A 19,651-nucleotide genomic window follows, 5' to 3' on the forward strand; every position below is an offset into this window, starting at 1 on the left:
GTAGAAAGTGATGGAGGTGATGATGAACTTCACGGAGATGTTGAAAGTGATGGAGGTGATGATGAACTTGATGAAGATGAAGAAAGTGATGATGATCTGACACGCGTGTTTGTCGACTGGCGTGGAAGCGGCTACGTTACTGCAGTGAAGAATCAGGTAAAAATCAGACAGAATTATTTTAAACATTATTGGGTGGGATATTAAAAGTCAACGGCTCTCCAAATTTTCCCATCCTGTTCATGACAATACCTGCCAAAAAATCCCACCCCAAGTGTGAGGTTCTGATTGGCTTGGAGGAAGGTTTTGCTTTGGTTTTAGATTCTTTTGCCTCTCCTGCTTCCTCACTGCAGCTTTGCTGTGCATTGGTTATGGTTAGGCAAAAATCATGCTGTGAGTTGTCTATTTTCAGTTAATTTTAGTAACTGAAAGAGACTATTAAATGCAGTATTCCAAAGTATGAAAGCTTTATTAAGATGTTCGAGTAGATTTTAAAATAGTACCATGATAACATACTAAATTAGACTTTCAGATCTAACCAGGAAAAACTCAAACCGGAAAAGTTTCCAAGATGCTCTCTCCAAGCTCCTTGTTTATGTCCAGTCAAACTTCATGAGCATTCCACTGTGTACTTTAATTATACACTGTTTAATTATTCAGATGCCAAAGAAAAAGTTAATGGTATATGTATTTTACTTGGTAAACACCACTCAATCTGAATGTAAGTTGTAGAGGTCGGAGGAATGAGTTCCTGTCCCTTCACTTTTTAACCAGTGCAGCTAATTCCACGTTCTGGTTTTCCTATGGCAGTGTCTTACTTAATTATTTAAACCAACACATTGTACCAATTGGAATGATCAAGATAATTATCTGGGTAATGACAAAACCCACTGATTTTTTTTAATTTCAAAAATATACTTTATTCATTAAAAAAACTCTCAAATAAATCATTGCAAAACAACATATCCAAAAATTACAAACAGTTCAAAAAAACAGTCATTTTTACAATACTATACGATGCTTATTTACACGACATTACATTCATTACATTTCAAAACTTAAAACTATATACAGACATCAGATTTTACTGCATGCTGTTATTTTTCAGTTTAGCACACAGTTACGCAGGCCGAGGGTGTTCCACAGTTACCGGGCCCTCGGTCTGCCTCGGTTGAAAGGCTTTACACTGTGGCCTTTCGCCATTGTGCCTTTGCGGCAGCTGCCTCAAGCTTGAGCGCGTCCCTCAGCACGTAATCCCGGACCTTGGAATGTGCCAGTCTGCAACACCTCGGTCGAGGACAATTCTTTCAGCTGGAAGATCAGCAAGTTTCGGGCGGACCAAAGTGCGTCCTTCACCGAGTTGATGGCGCTCCAGCGGCAGTTGATATTTATCTCGGTGTGCGGCCCTGGAAACAGCCCGTAGAGCAGAGTCCTGCGTCACCGAGCTTCTCGGGACGAACCTCGACAAATACCACTGCATCTCACTCCAGACCTTCTTTGCAAAGGCACATTCCACAAGGAGGTGTGCGACCGTCTCATCACCCCCGCAGCCGCTTCGAGGGCAGCGTGCGGTGAGGTTGAGACCTCGATCGTGCAGAAAGGATCTGACGGGGAGTGCCCTTCTCACCACCATACTCTAGCTCGTAGTAGTTGAAGCTATCACTAAATTGTCTCCCATCATGTGAGACTGTCAAGGGTAGCTGTGCCCATTTTAAATTCACTATTACATTACTTGATATACATGTCATTAAAACATAAGAAAAAGAAGCAGGAGTAGCCTATTCAGCCCTTCATGCCTGCTCCATCACTCAATATGATTATGGCTGGTCTTCCACCTCAACTATTGGATGCAATCGCACATCTTTCTTAAACTCATTTTGTCCAGGCCTGAAAGTCATGCATAATCGCTTCAGGTGATTAACGTAGAGCCCATACGATGATGTAATTTTGCTGTTTCTCTGTCATATCCTCAATCACTTCCTGTCATTTTATTCTACATATCCCATTAAATATCATTTCATCTCAGTTCTAATCCCTGGAGGAATTTACATTATCATTAAACATTAAAACATGCTCTGAACATTCACAAGTCTTAACCTCTTCTGAGGTCTTTTATGTTTCAAAACAGCAATCCATGTTGTACTTGTTTCACATTGTTATTTCAAAATTACTCGTAATCCAGAGAGCAGTCTTGCCGGAATGCCAGGACTGGTTGAACTTTACTTATGTTTTCCTGATGAATGTTTGTTCTTTAATACACGACATGTATCAGGAGTTACTGAGATTCAGTCATTGTTGCATTTAGAAATTACACAACATCCATGACATAATTACAATCTGAATTAATTCAGTGTTCTCAGGGAAGACATGATTTTAGTCTCTTTATCTCATTTTTAAAGGTTTTTTTTTCTGGTCTTGTATTTACAATTCAGATTAAACCATCCAATCAGTTCCCTCTTATTTAAGCATTGTCCAAGGTTCACTTACACTTAGATAGTGGGCCCGATTTTACCATTTGGAGTCTAAGGGCCGGATCTGGGCGTAATACAGATCCGAGCCCGGAATCCTCTTTGCAGCGCGCCCATACGGTTTTTGCCGGCTCCGGTCCCATCCGCACTGTGGGCGGGGCTTTGCGCTGGCGGAACGACCGGAGCTCTGAACTGCGCATGTGCAGTTCAAAAAAAATCTGAAGCGCCCGGGCGGGAAAGAAAAAAAAGCAGATCGAGCGGCTCTCTGACACATGGAAGAGTTGGCAATAATTATTCCTGCTCTTGTTAGAGAAAATATTGTTCTAACAATCTGATAACGCTATTAAACTCAAAGCTTTTGTCGAAAGATTACACTTGCATCTATTTCAACTGTCTACTTTTGTCTCAGTAATGAATGTGAGCTGCTTGGGTTATTTTGGGCTGATTGTGTCGACTTGCAGGCCGCAAGTGAAAAATAAAAGTGTCTGTTCATTCCTGTTGTTACAGAGACATCTCCCCATCAACATATTGTAGAATAAATATATAACAAACCCAGGACTTGTAGCATATATCCTGAAGCAATAGTTCTTTAGAAGAAATTTCTAGTCCCAGGAACATCTAGGATATACTTAAACAGTGTCAGAAATTTAATATTTTAGATCAAATGAATGTGATGGTAGTTGACGCAGAAAAATTAGTTTATTAACTTTCTGAAGTGTAACAATATTTTGAAAAGAGATGCTTTTTACTGTTAAAGGATAGGAATTAAAACATTCAAATGTTTCAATTCCTACCCTTTAACAGTAAAGATAATGAATGGTTTACGTGCCTGGAATGGTTTACGTCCTCCCCCCCACAACCAGAGATCCATCCTCCCCCCCCTCCTCCCCCCCGCCAACCAGAGATCCATCCTCCCCCCCTCCTCCCCCCCACAACCAGAGATCCATTCTCCCCCCCTCCTCCCCCCCACAACCAGAGATCCATTCTGCCTCCCTCCTCCCCCCCGCAAACCAGAGATCCATTCTCCCCCCCTCCTCCCCCCCACAACCAGAGATCCATTCTCCCCCCCATCTTCCCCCCCCCCGCAAACCAGAGATCCATCCTCCCCCCCTCCCCACCACACACTCGCAGAACCGCCACCGACCCGGGACTGCAGAATGGTTGCGACTACAAGACACCCGTAAGTACCGGAGAGGTTTCGGACTCCATCCACCTACCTCCTCACCAACCCTCACTGAGGAAGCGCCGGCTTCCGACTTTTATTCAGCAGGTCGCTAAAAGTGCGGATCCGGATTGGGCCGCGCGGTGGTAAAGTGGGATTTGGCAGTAGAGTTGGGCGGACAGTTCATTAAATCGATTTAAATGCATGCTAATACATTTAAATCGCCATGCCGCCCGATTTGGGTGCAGACCGGATCCGCGCCCGTATCGGGTGTCGGTAAAGCCGCGATCTGCTCGGATTGGGTGCAGATCGCGTTAAATGGCCGACGCCCAAATTTACCGTGATTTCACGCACGAAAACGGGCACGAATCTTTGGTAAAATCGGGCCCAGTGAGTAGTCCAGCCAGACGTTAAAAATGGCAGATGGAGTTTAATCTGGACAAGTGTGAGATAATGCATTGTGGAAGGTTGAATGCAAGTAGGAATTATAAATTATTGGGAGAACCCTGAGGAGTATTAACAGGCACAGAGATCTGGGCGTACATGTCCACCGATCATTGAAAGTAGCAACGCAGGTGGATAAGGTAGGCAAGAAGGCATATGGATGCTTGCCTTCATCGGTCGGGGCATTGAGTATAAAAATTCGCAGGTCACGCTGCAGCTGTACAGAACCTTAGTTAGGCCTCATTTAGAATATTGTGTACAATTCTGGTCATCACAGTCCCAGAAAGATGTGGATGCTTTGGAGAGGGTACAGAAGACGTTTACCAGGATGTTGCCTGGCTTGGAGGGTATTAGCTATGAGGAGAGGCTGAATAAACTCAGTTCATTCTCACTGGAGCGGCGGGGGTTGAGAGGTGATCTGATCGGGGTTTACAAGATTATGGTGGCATGGACAGAGTGGGTAGTCAGATGCTCTTTCCAAGGGTAGAAAAGTCAAGTACTGGGGAACATAGGCTTCGGGTGCATGGAGAAAAGTTTAGAGCAGGTGTGCAAGGCAAGATTTTTACAGAGGGCGGTGAATGTCTGGAACGTGCTGTCCGGGGAGGTGGTGGGAGCCGGTACAATAGTGGCATTTAAGGGGCAACTAGACAAACACATGAATAGAATGGGAATGGAAGGATAGGGATTCTGTAAGTACATATGGTTTTAGTTCAGGCAGGCATCATGATCGGCGCAGGCTTGGAGGGCCGAAGGGCCTGTTTCTGTGCTGTACTTTTCTTTGTTCTTTGTTCTTTATTGCTATAAAGAGACAGAAGACCCTCCAGAACTCTGTTGGGCACAGGATCCTTTTAACTGCTATCAATCATAAGTTGCCAGTAGCAATAAATAATATTAACCAATTACTCAACAATATTCCACAAACACCAATTACTCTCAGCATTCATCTTTTTATCATCTCAAATCAGAAATCAAGATTTTCACCAAATTTACAACAGCAAGAATTTCACTGTGGTCACTATCAAAGTCTGGTTGCCACAATTCAATAATTTGGTTCACCTCAATAACCCCAATTCCATTCCGTAATATTTTGAACAAGTAAATTGATCAAAACCACTTACTTACAAACACCCAGTGAATGATGTCATCTTTAGTTTTGATCTTTCTTCAGGCACCTTTCCAAATGACTGTAAAAAACTAAATATAAATGAAAAAAAAATTAGTCTCACAGCAAAACACACAATCTGACTTAAAAAAGGGAAAAAGATAGCGGCCAGGATTCTCTGGTCTTGTATGCCCCACCGCCGCTGCCAGCAAGAACAGAGAATTTGGCGCTCAGCCAAGACTCCATTCATTGCAGCAAGACTGGAGAGTCCCAACTATGGGCGGAGTCGGAGAATTCTGGCCAGTGAATTAAAAAGGACATTCCATCCTGCTGGTGCTCAGTTCTAAATTCAGAAACCACGTCCCCATTCAAACCTTCTCTTTCCTGAACAGTTCTTAATATTCTCCTCTATTGGGATGTCAAAGGGGTGTACAGGCAGTGCTCAGACTTACAACACAATTGATTCCTGAAAACCACATTGTAAGTTGACATGTCGTATGTTGGAACTGATTTTCCGATCGGAATGATGGTACAAATGGGGGATTTGTTCCTGAACCAAGGCCAGAAATCCCTCATGGTCACCCAGTGGTGTAAAATGCTCTCAACTCTTGCCCTGTCAGGTTGCTGAGGCTACTGTTGATGTCTGCACACTTTAGCACAAGTTCCTGGTATGGTGTTGGGGGAATATAATGAAGCTATCGATCAGTGTGAGTTGCGTGTTTAACCTTGAAATTCTGTGAGTCTGAGCGCATATTAAATCCAATAAAAGTGTATAAATGCATTAAAATCAAGATAGTTGCACTGAAAACATTCATTTCCAAACTCATCAAGATGGTTCGGCCTGTCCAGTTATACAGATGAGTGGCACAGGACGTAAATGTGTGCGTACGACTGTGCGCGGCATTGTAAAGTCGAAACCAACAATGTAAAGTCAGAATGGGGTGTCAATTTATAAAAGTAGAGCACAATTCACCCCGTTCACCCTGGGTACAAATCCCCGAAATCTCACGAGACGGTCAAACCGGGATTTGCAGCAGTGCGATCTCGGTTCGAGATCTTCACCGCCTCCAGCTGGTGACGTGAACCTGATTTCCATAAAACCAAATAAATGTCAATATAATTTAAGAACTTGATGACGTATCATCCGCCCATGACATATGCTCTTCTCCCCCTCCCCCCCTCCCCTGCCATCCTCTCCTCACCTCCCCACCTGGCAGGGTGTATCACTACTGGTTTTCAGGGCAGCACAGTGGCACAATGGTTAGCACCACGGTCTCACAGCGCCACAGACACCGGTTTGATTTCGGCCTGTTTGGCGTTTGCACGTTCTCCCCATGTCGGTGTGGGTTATCTCCGGGTGCTCCGGTTTCCTCCCACACTCCCAAGATATGCAGGTCAGGTGGATTGCCATGGTAAATGCGCAGGGTTAAGGGGATAGGGCAAAAGGGATGGGCAGGGTAGATGCTGTTTCAGAGTCAGTGCAGACCCAATGGGCCGATGGCCTCTTTCTGCACTGTAGGGATTCAATGTCGGAATTCTATGGTTCAAAAGTGAAAACCAGTCATGGTGACCAGGGGATGTGGAGGTACCTGAAAGCCCTGGGGATTAGGGCAGTGCCCCCTGAGCAGCACCAAATGGGCGGCGCCAAATGGACAGTTCGTATAAAGGGGGTAGTGCCAAGAGGGCTCTAGCGGGGGGGGGTAACTCTCCTTCATTTGGAGGTGTCCCTCTTATGTGTGGTTGTGGGGGAGGAGAGAGGGGAGAGCCTCAATGACAGCAGAATGGCGGGAATGGCTGTCATCCTGCTTCCCCCTTTCTGTCCCTATCTTTTCTGAACAATTTATCATTGAACATTAGCAGCCTAGTCCTCACCATTAACCATGTTTCCATTATTGCTGCTGCATCATATTTCCACTTCTATCTTTGTGCTTGTAACTCACCAATCTTATTGACCACACTTTGTGAGTTCACATAAATGCATTTAAACCTGTCTTTGTAGCCCTTCTTACTCCACTCCGATCTAATGTGGTACTACTTCCTTCTCATGTATTATCCAACACTCTCACTTTTCTGTTTTCCTGGTACCCAACTCGCTGTCAATTTAGTTGACACTCTCCCTTACCAGAGCAGTGAAACTGCGTGAGTTTATTGGACCCAGACCTAAAGGGATGTGACTGGTCCTTTTTGAGTAGATACCTCCTGTACCAGAGCTTGTCCCAATGCCTAAAAGCCCTCATTTACCTCACCTGAAGCAACACATTGATCCTCCCTATCTTCCTGTTTCTCCGCCCGCGAGTGGGAAGAGTAATCCAAAGTTACTATTCTCGAGCTTCTACTTTTTATCTTTCTCCATAATTCCTGAAAATCTGACCACAGGAACCACAATGCCTGTCCTCTCGATGTCATTGATACTGACATCTACCACAATTTCTGGCTCACTCCCTTCATCCTGCAGAATATTCTTCATGATGTACTTTACCCTGACATCAGCGAGGCAACATACCACGCAGGACTCCTGATAACATTTACACAAACACCTAACTGTGGAATCTCCTTTAATAATTACATTTCTATTCTATACTGTCCTCCCTCTTTGGGGTCACTTGCCCATTGATGCCATTCTCTGGACTGCACCCTTTCAAGGTGTTGTCACTCCCAGCCATCTCCAATGCTGTGTATCTGTTTGAAAGTGACGACCCAAAATATTTTAAATTCCCGTTTCTTTCTCCTCCTCCTGATAGTCACCCATCTCCCATCCTGAACTCTCCTGGGGAGTGACCACCTCCTGGAATGTAGAATCCACTGAACTCTCATCCTTCCTAATGTTGAGCTGCCCCTCCAGCTCCACAACCCTGAGCTGAAACAGCTGGAAACACTTCCTCCACATGTGGATTTATACCTGGGTCATGAGCAGCGGGGCTTACTTACTTTTCCTATGATTCCATCCCTAACTTTTCTTATTAAATTATTCTGCTGTTAACCGAGGCTCAGCAAGAGTGGAAACAAACCCTGTCATTCAGACACTCACTGATCCCATGTGTTTCCTGGAAATTTGAGCTCACATTCTCAGTGTAAATCTGTACCCCACCTGACAAGAAATGGAAAGAAGATTTGTTTTTTATATCAGGATGTTTTTAATGTGATTTTATTTCTGTTATTACCAGGGAAACTGTGGTTCTTGTTGGGCTTTCAGTGCAACTGGTGCCATCGAAGGACAGTGGCGTAAGGTAACTGGAAAACTGATTCCTCTGAGTGAACAGAACCTGGTTGATTGTAGCAGATCATTTGGTACCCATGGATGTCGAGGTGGATGGATGTCATATGCCTTTGCATATGTTCTCAGAAATGGAGGAATCAACTCTGCTCGAGATTATCCATATACTGCTCGGGTAAATCTCATTTTAATGCAGTTTCCAATTCACCAGGTACAATGTTTACAGCATTCATGATATTAGAGTGTGGAGCCCAGTCCAAATCGAATGAAAGCTGACATCCTACTTTGGATCAATTCTTCCCTGAGAATCTGCTCCCAGGTTTCCACCAATGTCACCGTCTAACCAGCACTAGGGAGGGTGAGAGAATATCACCTTTCAGGAAGGGGCTAGATCTCCCTCTCATTTCTCCCCTTATCTTGTAATGATCTCTCAAATCTCCACTCAACACCTCCTGCTATCATGCAGATTGAATGAGGAGTTAAGAGTTTTTCAGTTCATATGTATTCCTGCTCCCCGTTCTGTGAGGCAGAATGTTGATGTGACAGGCAGCTGAATCAACAGATCATTGAACAGACTTTGCTTGATCTGTGGAACATCCAACATCACCCAGTACAACAGTTACCATGGCAACACAATGCCATTTCCTGTCAGGTGGGGTACAGATTTACACCTGTTGGACTTTAACCTGGTGTTGTGAGACTTCTTACTGTGCTTACCCCAGTCCAACGCCGGCATCTCCACAACACAATGCTGCACAGAACTGAGAAAAATGAGACTGATGTGGAGATGCCTGCCTTGGACTGGGGTAAAAGCTTGTGTGGCTTTTGCTACCAAATAAACCTGTTGGACTTTAACCTGGTGTTGTGAAACTTCTTACTAAAAATAAGACTAGCAGAGATTATTTTAGGTTCCCCCAAACGCCCCATCGACTGCTCAGTGACTCAAGTATAAGTTGCATTTCAAAATGAGGAAGTTCCAGTTTGGGGTGTGACCTGCACACAATTATTAACATTTTTTTGGGAAAGCTCAAAGTTGGTTTGCAAACTATTTGAAAGACCAGCCTTTGTGTAAATCAGCTCATTTGGACAGAGAGGTGTTTACTCTTTAGGGAAACAGTTAAAGCTGCAATTTGATAGTTTGAAGTTTTGAATATTGGCTGTGATTAAGAAGCGAATTGGTTTGAAAGTGTTCCCTGGTGAATATTTGTGCGAATTGCCTTTCGTGCTGTTGTTGGCCGGAATTCTCTGACCTCGCCCTTGGCTGGGATTCTCCGGTTCCTGAGTTTCTGCAGCTACTCTAACTGCAGCATTGATGAGAAGGTAACTGAGGGACACACTGACCAAAATCTTCCCACCAATAAACAAGAAGGAGATTCTTCAACAATTACCACATTTATAATTGTCTCATTTTCATTTAAACATGGGAACGATGGTTGTGTTTACAATGTCTGAAACACGGATTCATTTTTAATATCCAAGGAGCTGTTAAAGATCCTGTAAAGATATCACTGGAACTTTGTAAAACATCACATTGTTAATCAATCTTAACTTTTCACATTTTCTTTAACATCCAGAATGATGACACATGCAAATTTCAGAAAACAAAGTTTGTTGCCAAAATCAGAGGATTCAGACGTGTCAAAAGAAGAACAAGGCGTTTAGCACGAGCAGTGAGAAGGATCGGACCAATATCTGTTGCTATTGATGCAGGTGGACCTTTCCGCTGGTATAAACGAGGTAAGAGACAGAAGCTGTGGATGATCTGTATCAATCAGCCTATTCACCAATTCTCTATAAAACATTAAAAAATTACACCCCCACACACACTATTTTTTATTATTAAGTTTTTTTCAATATTTCTAATGGAAACAACTGTTGTCCGGGGTATTTCTAATATCCTGCGGACTCACTCAACCAGCACTGTGTAAAATGGATTTTACTCAAACACTCTGCATATATCAGGCAAAAGGACTGCCAATTGATCATTAATTCATAAGTTTCAGCTTCTAATATTCGTTGAATCTTTTGTTTCACTGATGTGTGCCTGTCCCATGTATATAGTGGTGATTTGTTTCTCAGGAAATGTATAACTGTCCTTTTACACATGCTAATGTGTCCTGGTGCATCTTTGGTTTTCAATTGTCTGAACTCGAATCTTGCAAAGGGCCTGTCTCCAAGCAGACTGTATTGGACTGGGGTAATCCCAGCATACCTTGCTTTTAGGCCAATTTCGATCTCAGTTTTTATATCATTTTGCTGTGCTTGCATTTCTGGCTTGATGTTTGTCAGCAGTTGGTTTCCTTTCAATGATTCTATTTGACTCAAGCAGTCACAGGCTGCAACACAACCATCGCCCTTCACCTCCTTCATGTTTTACCCCCTGCCCCAGTGCTACATACTCTCCAGTGTTGTCTGCAGCATGGGGTTTGTTGTAGGTAAAAAACCTCTGACACTATTAGTAGATCAAAATGCAGGTTTATTTTCACAATTGTGGGAGAAGTGAGGTTCCTAACAGTGGACCCCCAGCCTTCTCATCGAACACAAGTAAGAACAGAGTTTATATATGTCCCGGGCCCCGCCCTCATTACATTGCAATGCTCTAAGATGTCTGTCATTGTTCATGGTGAGATTCTTGTTGTATTAGCAGTATCTTCCTCTGCGTAGTTTGTTCGATCTCCAAGGCCATGATTGTTCGTCATTTATATCCTTGAAACAACATCACAGGTTTTGCACAAACAAGTTAACTAATCTACATGCAGGTTTGTATAATACTTTATATCAGGATAAGATGAATAACGTATGATGAATATATATATATGAATCTATGGTGATTCAAAGACAGAAGGCATACATGCCAACTCCATCGTGTTAAACAAAGGTACATAAAAATGGAGACTGTTTAGCTTATTTCGAGCTGGGTTAATCGCATTTCTTGATAACAAATGGAGACAGAGGAATAGCTGTTCCTTTTATCTGGCACAGACATGAAAAACACCGAACTCTGACAAAAACATGGACTCTGCAGTGTTCTAAACAAAATCACAGAGTTCGGGTCTTACTGCTTAAGTGTGACAAGGGTCATTAACCCATTCCCGACTGCAGGGTTAAAATTGGATCAGGCTGGTAATCACGCGTGGGAATCGTAATGGACAATTTAGCCGTACCCATTCATAGTGACACAGGCAGCTCACAAACGCTGTGCTGTCTGCTAATTTAACTGCTAATGATGTTCAGTTCAGTGCTGATGTGTTGTTGAGTGACTGCACACCTCAGCAGGGACACAGGTTGGTGTGAAGTCAGCAACATTTAAAGTGAACCTGTATGACTGAGGTGATTATCCCTTTAATGATCAGTCTGTCGAGGAAGGGTCACAAGACCTGGGGAACTGATTGGGGAACAAGGTGGGGATCTCCATGGTAAGCAAGGGTTTCTATTCCAGAGCCTTCCAGAAAGCCAAGCGCAGCCAGAGGCTCTGTATAGCCTCTACCTGTAAATAAATATGTTGTTGTTTATCCCTAAACTGGCAAACAAGAATTATTACAGGAACTTAAATCTAAACTGTGCCTCTTAAAGGAGCAGGAGCTGGAACTTGGGCAGAGACTCTGAGCAGAAAGAGAAGTGGAAATGGTGCAACAGGCCAGACAGCAGCTCCTAGGTTCTCTATCAGGGTAGCGGGCATTTACCAGTGTGATGTGCTCAGCATGTCGAACATCACGCATAACGCTGTAAGTACGGGCACTTTGGAGGCCAGCTTTGAGGTTGAGAACTGTATCCCAGAGTTCACATATCCCACAGGGGTCAGCACCTCTCACCCCAATTCGAACAATATTCAGACTGATCCTAGCTGGTGAATGCCTGCTATCCTGGCACGGAAGGATCCTCCCCCAATACATCAGGGACCTGGGGTGAAGGTTAGTGCACGTAGCAGTACCATGCAGCCGTAAACTGGATCGGTTTACGAACTCCCAAGAAACCTGCCCTTTGTGCGGTCTTGTGGAGTCCGTGGTCCACGTCTATGTTAATTGTCTGAGTCTGCACTCCTTTGTTTGTTACCTAAAAATGTTTTGTTGATGTTTTGTTTGCACTTCTGTCCCACGCTCCTGATTTCCGGGCACCCGGTGCGGAGGGGGACGAGGAAGGCGGAGGAGCTCCTCGTGAACCTGCACCTGGGCCTGATGGGACTCGCTCTGAACAGGTCCAGGCAGTGGGCGACCAAGGGGGTCATCCAACCCGACTGTCTGCCCCTCTACCGCGGATACATTCGTGGCCGGGTGTCCCGGGAGACGGAGCATGTGGAGTCCACAGCCACCATCGAAGCTTCCGTTCCCATTGGGCCCCGCAGGGGCTGGGGTGTATTACTGACCCTCTTATTCACATTTTGATTTGATGCTTTAAGTTTCCTTCACACTTTGTTTTTTTTGCTTCAGGTGGTTCCCCCACTTTTTAAGGGTTTACCCCTTTTACTTTGTCCTTCAATTTATTTAATTTAGTTTATTTGGTTTGCCATAAAGATGCCTGCGACCCTGGCAGCAATCATGGTGCTTTCATTCTGCACCCACCCACCGTCCCCTCAGTACTTGAGTCACATGTCAAACCAGAGAATGGTTGCTCGGTGACAAGGGGAGCCTGCTGCTACATTGTGCTGTGTGACAGCAAAACTGAATGGGAAATGTGGGCAATGGTAAACATTGAGACAAAAACATGAACAAACATGATCACAATTGGAAATGTGTAACCGAGACATGATTTTTAATTACATATCAGTCCATGCACATGCTGAATTTGGTTGAAATTGGGGTTAAAATTGGACAGAATAGAAACAGAAAATGCTGCAAATACTCATCAGGTCAGTCAGCGTCTGTGGAGTGAGAGGCAGTGTTGATGTTTCCGGTTGGTGAGTTTCTGTCAGAACTGGGAGAAGTTTACAATATGATGGGTTTTAAGAAGAGGAAGTCAGGAGGGTGGAAAAAGGGAAAAGTCTGTGATAGGCTAGGAGACAGAAGATTAAATGATGAAAGGATCTATTGATGGAAGGCCAAAGGGAGTGGTAATGAAACAAGGAAGGAAACTAAAGCTGTGTCCAGAGCAGGCGGGAAGGGCAGACATGAGTGAAATAAGTCAGCAGAGGCCGGTGTCCCTTCATGCTAATTGACAAACTCTATTATAGTTCACAGAGTGCTACAGGTTCCGTGTCAGCATTCGGAGTGCCAAGAGGCCTGACACTCCCAGTTATATATACAGAAAAAACTCCCTGATTGGGCAGGCAATAATGAGCTCAATCAGGGAGTTCATATTCCAAGAGGCCAACCTCAATGGCCTCACTGAAGTCATTACACCCCTCTCCCCCAAGCGCGAGGAACCTTGGCAATTCAAGAGTCTCATGGGTCAATTTTGACGTTTCGGCCCGGGGTCCAGATCTTCCAACTCGACATCCAACATTGGAGGGGTGTATCTGATAGGCGCATGTCCCTTTTGTAGCGAGAGTTCTAGTTTGCCCCCTTCCTCAGGTGGCAGAGGAGTAGCCGCAGCTTCATCTGGAGTGTCCATTTCGGACTCCAAAGTTTTAACTACGGGCGACGGAGAGGCAGGGATGGACAGTCTGGATGGACACTCCTCAGATCCCGGCCCACTCGGCTGAGTCGGCTCTGGAATGGACTGTGATTTCGAGGCCCACATCTGATGGAGGTGTTTTTTCAGGAGGATCTCTCCCATGCCTATTCTGTAGGGCAGTAAGAAGTCTCACAACACCAGGGTAAAGTCCAACAGGTTTACTTCGTGGCACAAGCCACTAGCTTTCGGAACGCCCACTCACCTGATGAAGGAACGGCGCTCCGAAAGCTGGTGGCTTGTGCTACCAAATAAACCTGTTGGTCTTTAACCTGGTATTGTGAGACTTCTTACTATGTTTACCCCAGGCAAACGCCGGCATCTCCACATCATATTCTGTAGAGTACAGGCCTCATCCTGTACTCAACCGTCCAGGTAACCATGCAGGACCATTTGCTCTCAGACTTTATCACCAGCATCCAATTGCCTCTCCCAATGACTATTGTTGTGCCTTCTGTGTTGGGCGTCCTGTTGCCTTTCCACCTTTCCCCCCAGGCTTGCGAATAGCAGACTTAATGTGGTGTGGAGTCACCTGCCTAAGAATAATTCTGTGGGTGTTTTCCTGTAGTGGCATGTGGACTTGTCCTGTAGTTGAATAACTAACAGGGGAGTTTGGTGTCTATTCATGCTGCTGCCTGTTTTTTTAACCTGGCTTTTAAAGTCTTGACTGCACTTTCTGTGAGCCCCTTCAATGCCGGGTGGTATGGTGCCATCCTATTATGTCGAACCCCATTCGACTTCATGAACCGGGTGAACTCCTGGCTGGTGAAAGCACAGGTAAAGGTGGCCTACTTAAGGCATCTGAATTTGCCACTCGACTTCCTGGCCAGTGCTCCAACTGATAGCTGTAAGCCGCCAATAGCAATGCCCACCGCTGGATCCGAGCCAATGCTACTGGTGGCACCACTTTGTCCTCTTTTAATAGTCCTCACAACGGCTTGGTAACAATCACAAATTTCCACCCATTTAGATATTGATGAAATTTCTTCACTCCAAATATTACCGCCAAACCTTCTTTTTCAATATGGACGTACTTTCTTTCTGCTGCAACAAAGGCCCTGGAGGCATAAGCTATTGGCCATTCATCTCCATTCTTCCATCTATGTGCTAAAACTGCCCCGATGCCGTATGGAGACACGTCACGAGTGAGCACTAACTCTTTTCTGGGGTCGTAATGTGCTAAGACATTCGCTGATGACAGCTGTTGTTTTATTTTCTTAAAAACAAGGTCGTGACGGGCAGACCATCCCCAAGCTTGACCCTTTTTTAGCATTGGTATGGATTTCCCGTAGTACGTCACCAGTCCTGAAAATGACTGTAACTCCTGGATTGAGGCGGGAGACGGGGCATCTTTAATCACCCGCAGCCGGTCCCCCAAAGGATGTAGACCTGCTTTGTCCACTTTGTAACCCAGATAGGTCACTTGAGGTATGTTCTCCAATGTTCTCTGGAGAATGGCGCAGGCTGACGATACCCCAAAAGGTAACCTTGTGTATTGATAGAGGCCCTTTAGTGTATTGACTGTGGCATATTTCTGTGAATCCTCATCCAGCTGCAACTGCAAAGAAGCAGTGAGGATATTGGGATTTCTAATATGAAAAGACAATTGGCGGATTTTCAGCGCTCCCCGTGGCGTGTTTCTCGGCAGTGAGAGGCAATGTGCTGTTGGCTGACAGCGGAATCTTCTGGTCCCACCGCTGTAAACGGGATTTCCCAGTGAATACACCCCCTGCCGCACAGAAACCCACGGCGGAGGAAGGGTCATGTTGGCGGAGACCGGAAGGTGCCGTTGCTGGCAGATGGCCAGAAAATCCCGCTAAATAGAATGAAGTATAATGACAATAAAGATGATAAAAACTAAATATTTATAGGAAGGAATAAATAATTGCGTGGTTTACGATTACATCATATCAGAAATGAATGTCTTCCTCCAGGAATCTACAGGAATCGTAGGTGCAAGACTCGTGGAGTAAACCACGCAGTGCTGGTGGTTGGATATGGAAGACAGGGTAGAAGGTGGTTTTGGCTGGTTAAAAACAGGTATGTACTTTCTAATAACAACAACTAACTGATCACAGCCGGGGCAGTGACAGGAGCACTGGATTTACTCTGTCTTCCTGGGATAGGGAGGGAAACATCCAACAAAATTCCCACTGATCACCATCCAAAGACACTGGAGAAGCTGCAGAAAAGATTCACAAGGATGATACTGGAACTGAGAGGATAGATTTATCAGAAAAAGCTGGACAGGCTGGAGTTCTTTTCCTCAGAAAGGAGAAGGTTGGGAGGTGGCTTGATCGAGGTCTTTAAGGTTCTGAAAGGATTTGCTGCGGTCGGTATGGAGAAAATGTTTCCACTTGTGGGGGCGTTTGAAACTAGGGGTGATCAATATAAGATAGTCACTAATATATCCAATCAGAAATTCAGGAGAAAGCTCTTTACCCAGAGAGGTGGAACTGGGCACAGTGTTACCATGAGGAGTGGTTGAGCTGAATAACACAGAGACATTGAAGGGGAAGCTAGATAAACACATAAGGGTGAAAGGAATAGAAAGACGTGTTGATAGAGTCAGATGGAGAGGGATGGGAGGAGGCTCATGTGGAGCAGAAACACTGGCACAGACCAGTAGTATCGAACTTCCCGTTTCTGTGCTGCAGTCGGTTTATCTACGTAACCAACACTGAATAATGAGTGGGATTTTCTGGCTATTCGCCCCGGCAGCATCATCCGGTCCCGCCATTGGTGACTCCCCTCTCCGCGTGTTAAAGGGCAGCAGAGGGTGCGAATCACAGGAAACCACACTGACAGTGGTAGAACCAGAAGGTCCCACCACCGGCCAATGGCAGGCTGCCCCTGTTGCTGCAAAACACGCCACGCAGTGATTGGAAAATCTCAGCCAACGGCGATTGATGGAGGATCTCGATAACAAACATCAAAATCGATGAATTTCCAGTGAAACACACCTCAGTTCTCCAATCCTGTCACTTGAACAGAACTGTGATATTAATATCACTTTTTTCTTATTTTCCAGTTGGGGAACAAGCTGGGGTGATAAAGGTTACATCAAAATGGCAATGGGAGTGCGGAAAAACTGTGGCATTACTAGACATGCAATTTATCCAATCGTGTAAGGAGCCATGCGTTAAACCAGAGATTCATCGAACTCCCCCTGAAAGAATGATGGAACATTGCTGCTGCTGCTTACTCATTCTACACCATTGCTTTAACTTCCTGCTGCTATTTTAAAACGTGGAATAATAACAGCTTCTGCACATTTTTATAGCTTCACGTAAAGACCAATCCCATTGTGTATTTAATGTATGAACCACATCATCCAACTTGTGTAGTGACAATGGGCTGCATGTACTGGTGATGTTGAGCAATATAATAAACGCTGTCAGCAATCACTCTGAGAGTCTTTCTATTCCAAATCAACAATTCCTGGCATCAGTACAATGAATGAACAAGTGTCTAGGGTCTTAAACAAGGTGGCCAATGAGGCAGTAAATGCATTGGTGCCAATTTTCAATGCATGGAAAACACGAGCAATTCAGCACTGGGATGGCGTGGGGGCAGGGGAGTGTTTGTTATTGGTCAAACCTGCCATCAGCTGACATTGCAGGAGGCACAGGCAAGCTCTAAAATAGCCCCCTGGTCAAAAAGGGAAGGTGTGCATCAAACCTTGGCAATGCTTGGACATATTTAAATAGATCGTCACCGAGCCTTTGACTGTGAAGCTCTTGCTGCTTTTCATCTTCCTCATCACTATATTCAAACTGTATTTTTCCCTTTAGCTCCGCCAATTTAAACTGACGTCACTTTTTATTGCCCAGTTTCCGAAGTTCAAATTCTCTCTCTTTTTCTTTTTCTTCTGCTCGGGTTATCCTTTCCCTTTCTTTTTCCCTTGCCTGCAATTCAGGCAGTTTCATCTCTTGTGCTTTTTGTTCCTCCCCTTCTCTGGCTTTCTCTGCTGCAATGGCCTCCCTTTCTTTTGCTTTTACAGCTGCAATTGCATCCCTTTCTTTGGCTTTCTTTGGCTTTCACTCCTCTCTTTCTTTCCTTTATTTTGAATTCAAGCTGTTTTAATTCTTCTTCATGTTCAAGCTGTTTCATTTGTAATTGAATTCTAGCCATTTCCAATGATTCTGATTGTGTTTCTGGTCATTTTAAATGCTGAACTATCGCCACAATTATCTCCCCCTTCCTTACGGTGTCAGGTAATGTCAACTGCAATGTTTTTGAAAGCTTCTCGGCCTTTTGGCTAAGATCAAGTGTAGTATGGTCGGCAGCCCATGGTCGGCCGCACTTGGTTGAGGTCATTAGGTTACACTGAAGCTTCATATGTTTCATATGAAGCAATTTTTTAAAGCGGCATCTCGGCCTTTTGGCTAAGATGCAAATGAGCTCAAGTCTTGGAGGAGGAAGCTCCCCCTTCTCCAATCAGCTTGGCTCATGTAGATCAGGCCCAGGACAGGGTGGTTTGGTCGCTTGCCCTGTCTTGTCAGCCTGGATCTGAAATGTCTCAACTTGTTGAGACTCTGAATTGGATGTGATTTGATTGAATTGGAAAAGTATAATTTTTAAAAAGTAAGAAAATTAGCAATAACCTTTATTAGTTACAAACAAAAACAAAACCACGATAATGTATAACGCTTAACAAATATATCTAAGATGTTCCAATCCAGTAAAAACTTCCCATCGACAAAAAACCCTTTCCACAGGTTTAATACAGCAAAGACTAATGCTCACGTGATGCTGGAACTGAGTCCTTTGGTTGGAGAATTGAAAATCCTGACCTCTCAGCCTTGTAACTTCTAGCAGCCCTCTGAATACATTCAGAACAGTTTGAAGTTAGAACAGCTTCCCAGAACACCAGGGAGAGACTCTGATCAAGCCACCAACAGCAGATCTTCTACTCCAGGAAGGCAAGAAGCCTTGCTTTCAGCTAACAGGCAGAATTTCCCAAATTAGAGAGATAAACACTTCTTTTCAGCTTGATGTCCCTTCTAAAACTCACAACTACAGCCAACCAAAACAGAAAAATAAAACCTTAAATTCACCAGGAAGAAAAAAAACCGTCCAAAACACATGACCTTCCTCCTAATAATGCAGAGTCATAAAGATCCCAGAGTAATAATAAACAACACCTTTTAAACCACTGAAGGAGCAATAAAAAGACTTCTAGCAGATGGCGGCAACAATGAAACCAAAACAGCTTATAGCTGCAGGGAACGTGATTTAAAAACAATCAATTTCTTAAATGTACACTTATGTCTCCCAGGCAATGAAGGCTGCTCATTTTTTTGTTTTCAGTCAGAGCGCTGTGACATCAGCAAACAAGAATATTCTTTCATCTCAACTGTTGATAAATGTAGTGAAAAGCTGAGGGCATGGTTCAGATTCAAAGAACAAAGAAAATTACAGCACAGGAACATGCCCTTCGGCCCTCCAAGCCTACACCCACCATGCCGCCCGACTTAACTAAAAACCCCTACCCTTCCGGGACCACATCCCTCTTTTCCCATCTCATTCATGTACTTGTCAAGGCGCCCCTTAAAAGTCACTACCGTATCCACTTCCACTACCTCCCCCGGCAATGAGTTCCAGGCACCCACCACTCTCTGTGTAAAAAATCTGCCTCGTACATCTCTTTTAAA

The 19,651-nt window shown here is 44.5% G+C and overlaps 1 protein-coding gene across 1 annotated transcript; it reads left to right on the forward strand.

The window, feature by feature from the left end:
* Positions 1–8: 8 nt before the first annotated feature.
* On the forward strand, positions 9–17,400 carry LOC144489320 (procathepsin L-like). Its single transcript, XM_078207205.1, has 5 exons — positions 9–156; positions 8,338–8,562; positions 9,962–10,124; positions 15,929–16,034; positions 17,026–17,400. Exons 2-5 carry the CDS (start codon positions 8,488–8,490, stop codon positions 17,123–17,125), a joined length of 444 nt encoding a protein of 147 aa, XP_078063331.1. The 5' UTR covers positions 9–156; positions 8,338–8,487; the 3' UTR covers positions 17,126–17,400.
* The last annotated feature ends 2,251 nt before the right edge of the window (positions 17,401–19,651 follow it).

Source organism: Mustelus asterias, unplaced genomic scaffold, assembly GCF_964213995.1.
Source record: "Mustelus asterias unplaced genomic scaffold, sMusAst1.hap1.1 HAP1_SCAFFOLD_2137, whole genome shotgun sequence".
Taxonomy (NCBI): domain Eukaryota; kingdom Metazoa; phylum Chordata; class Chondrichthyes; order Carcharhiniformes; family Triakidae; genus Mustelus; species Mustelus asterias.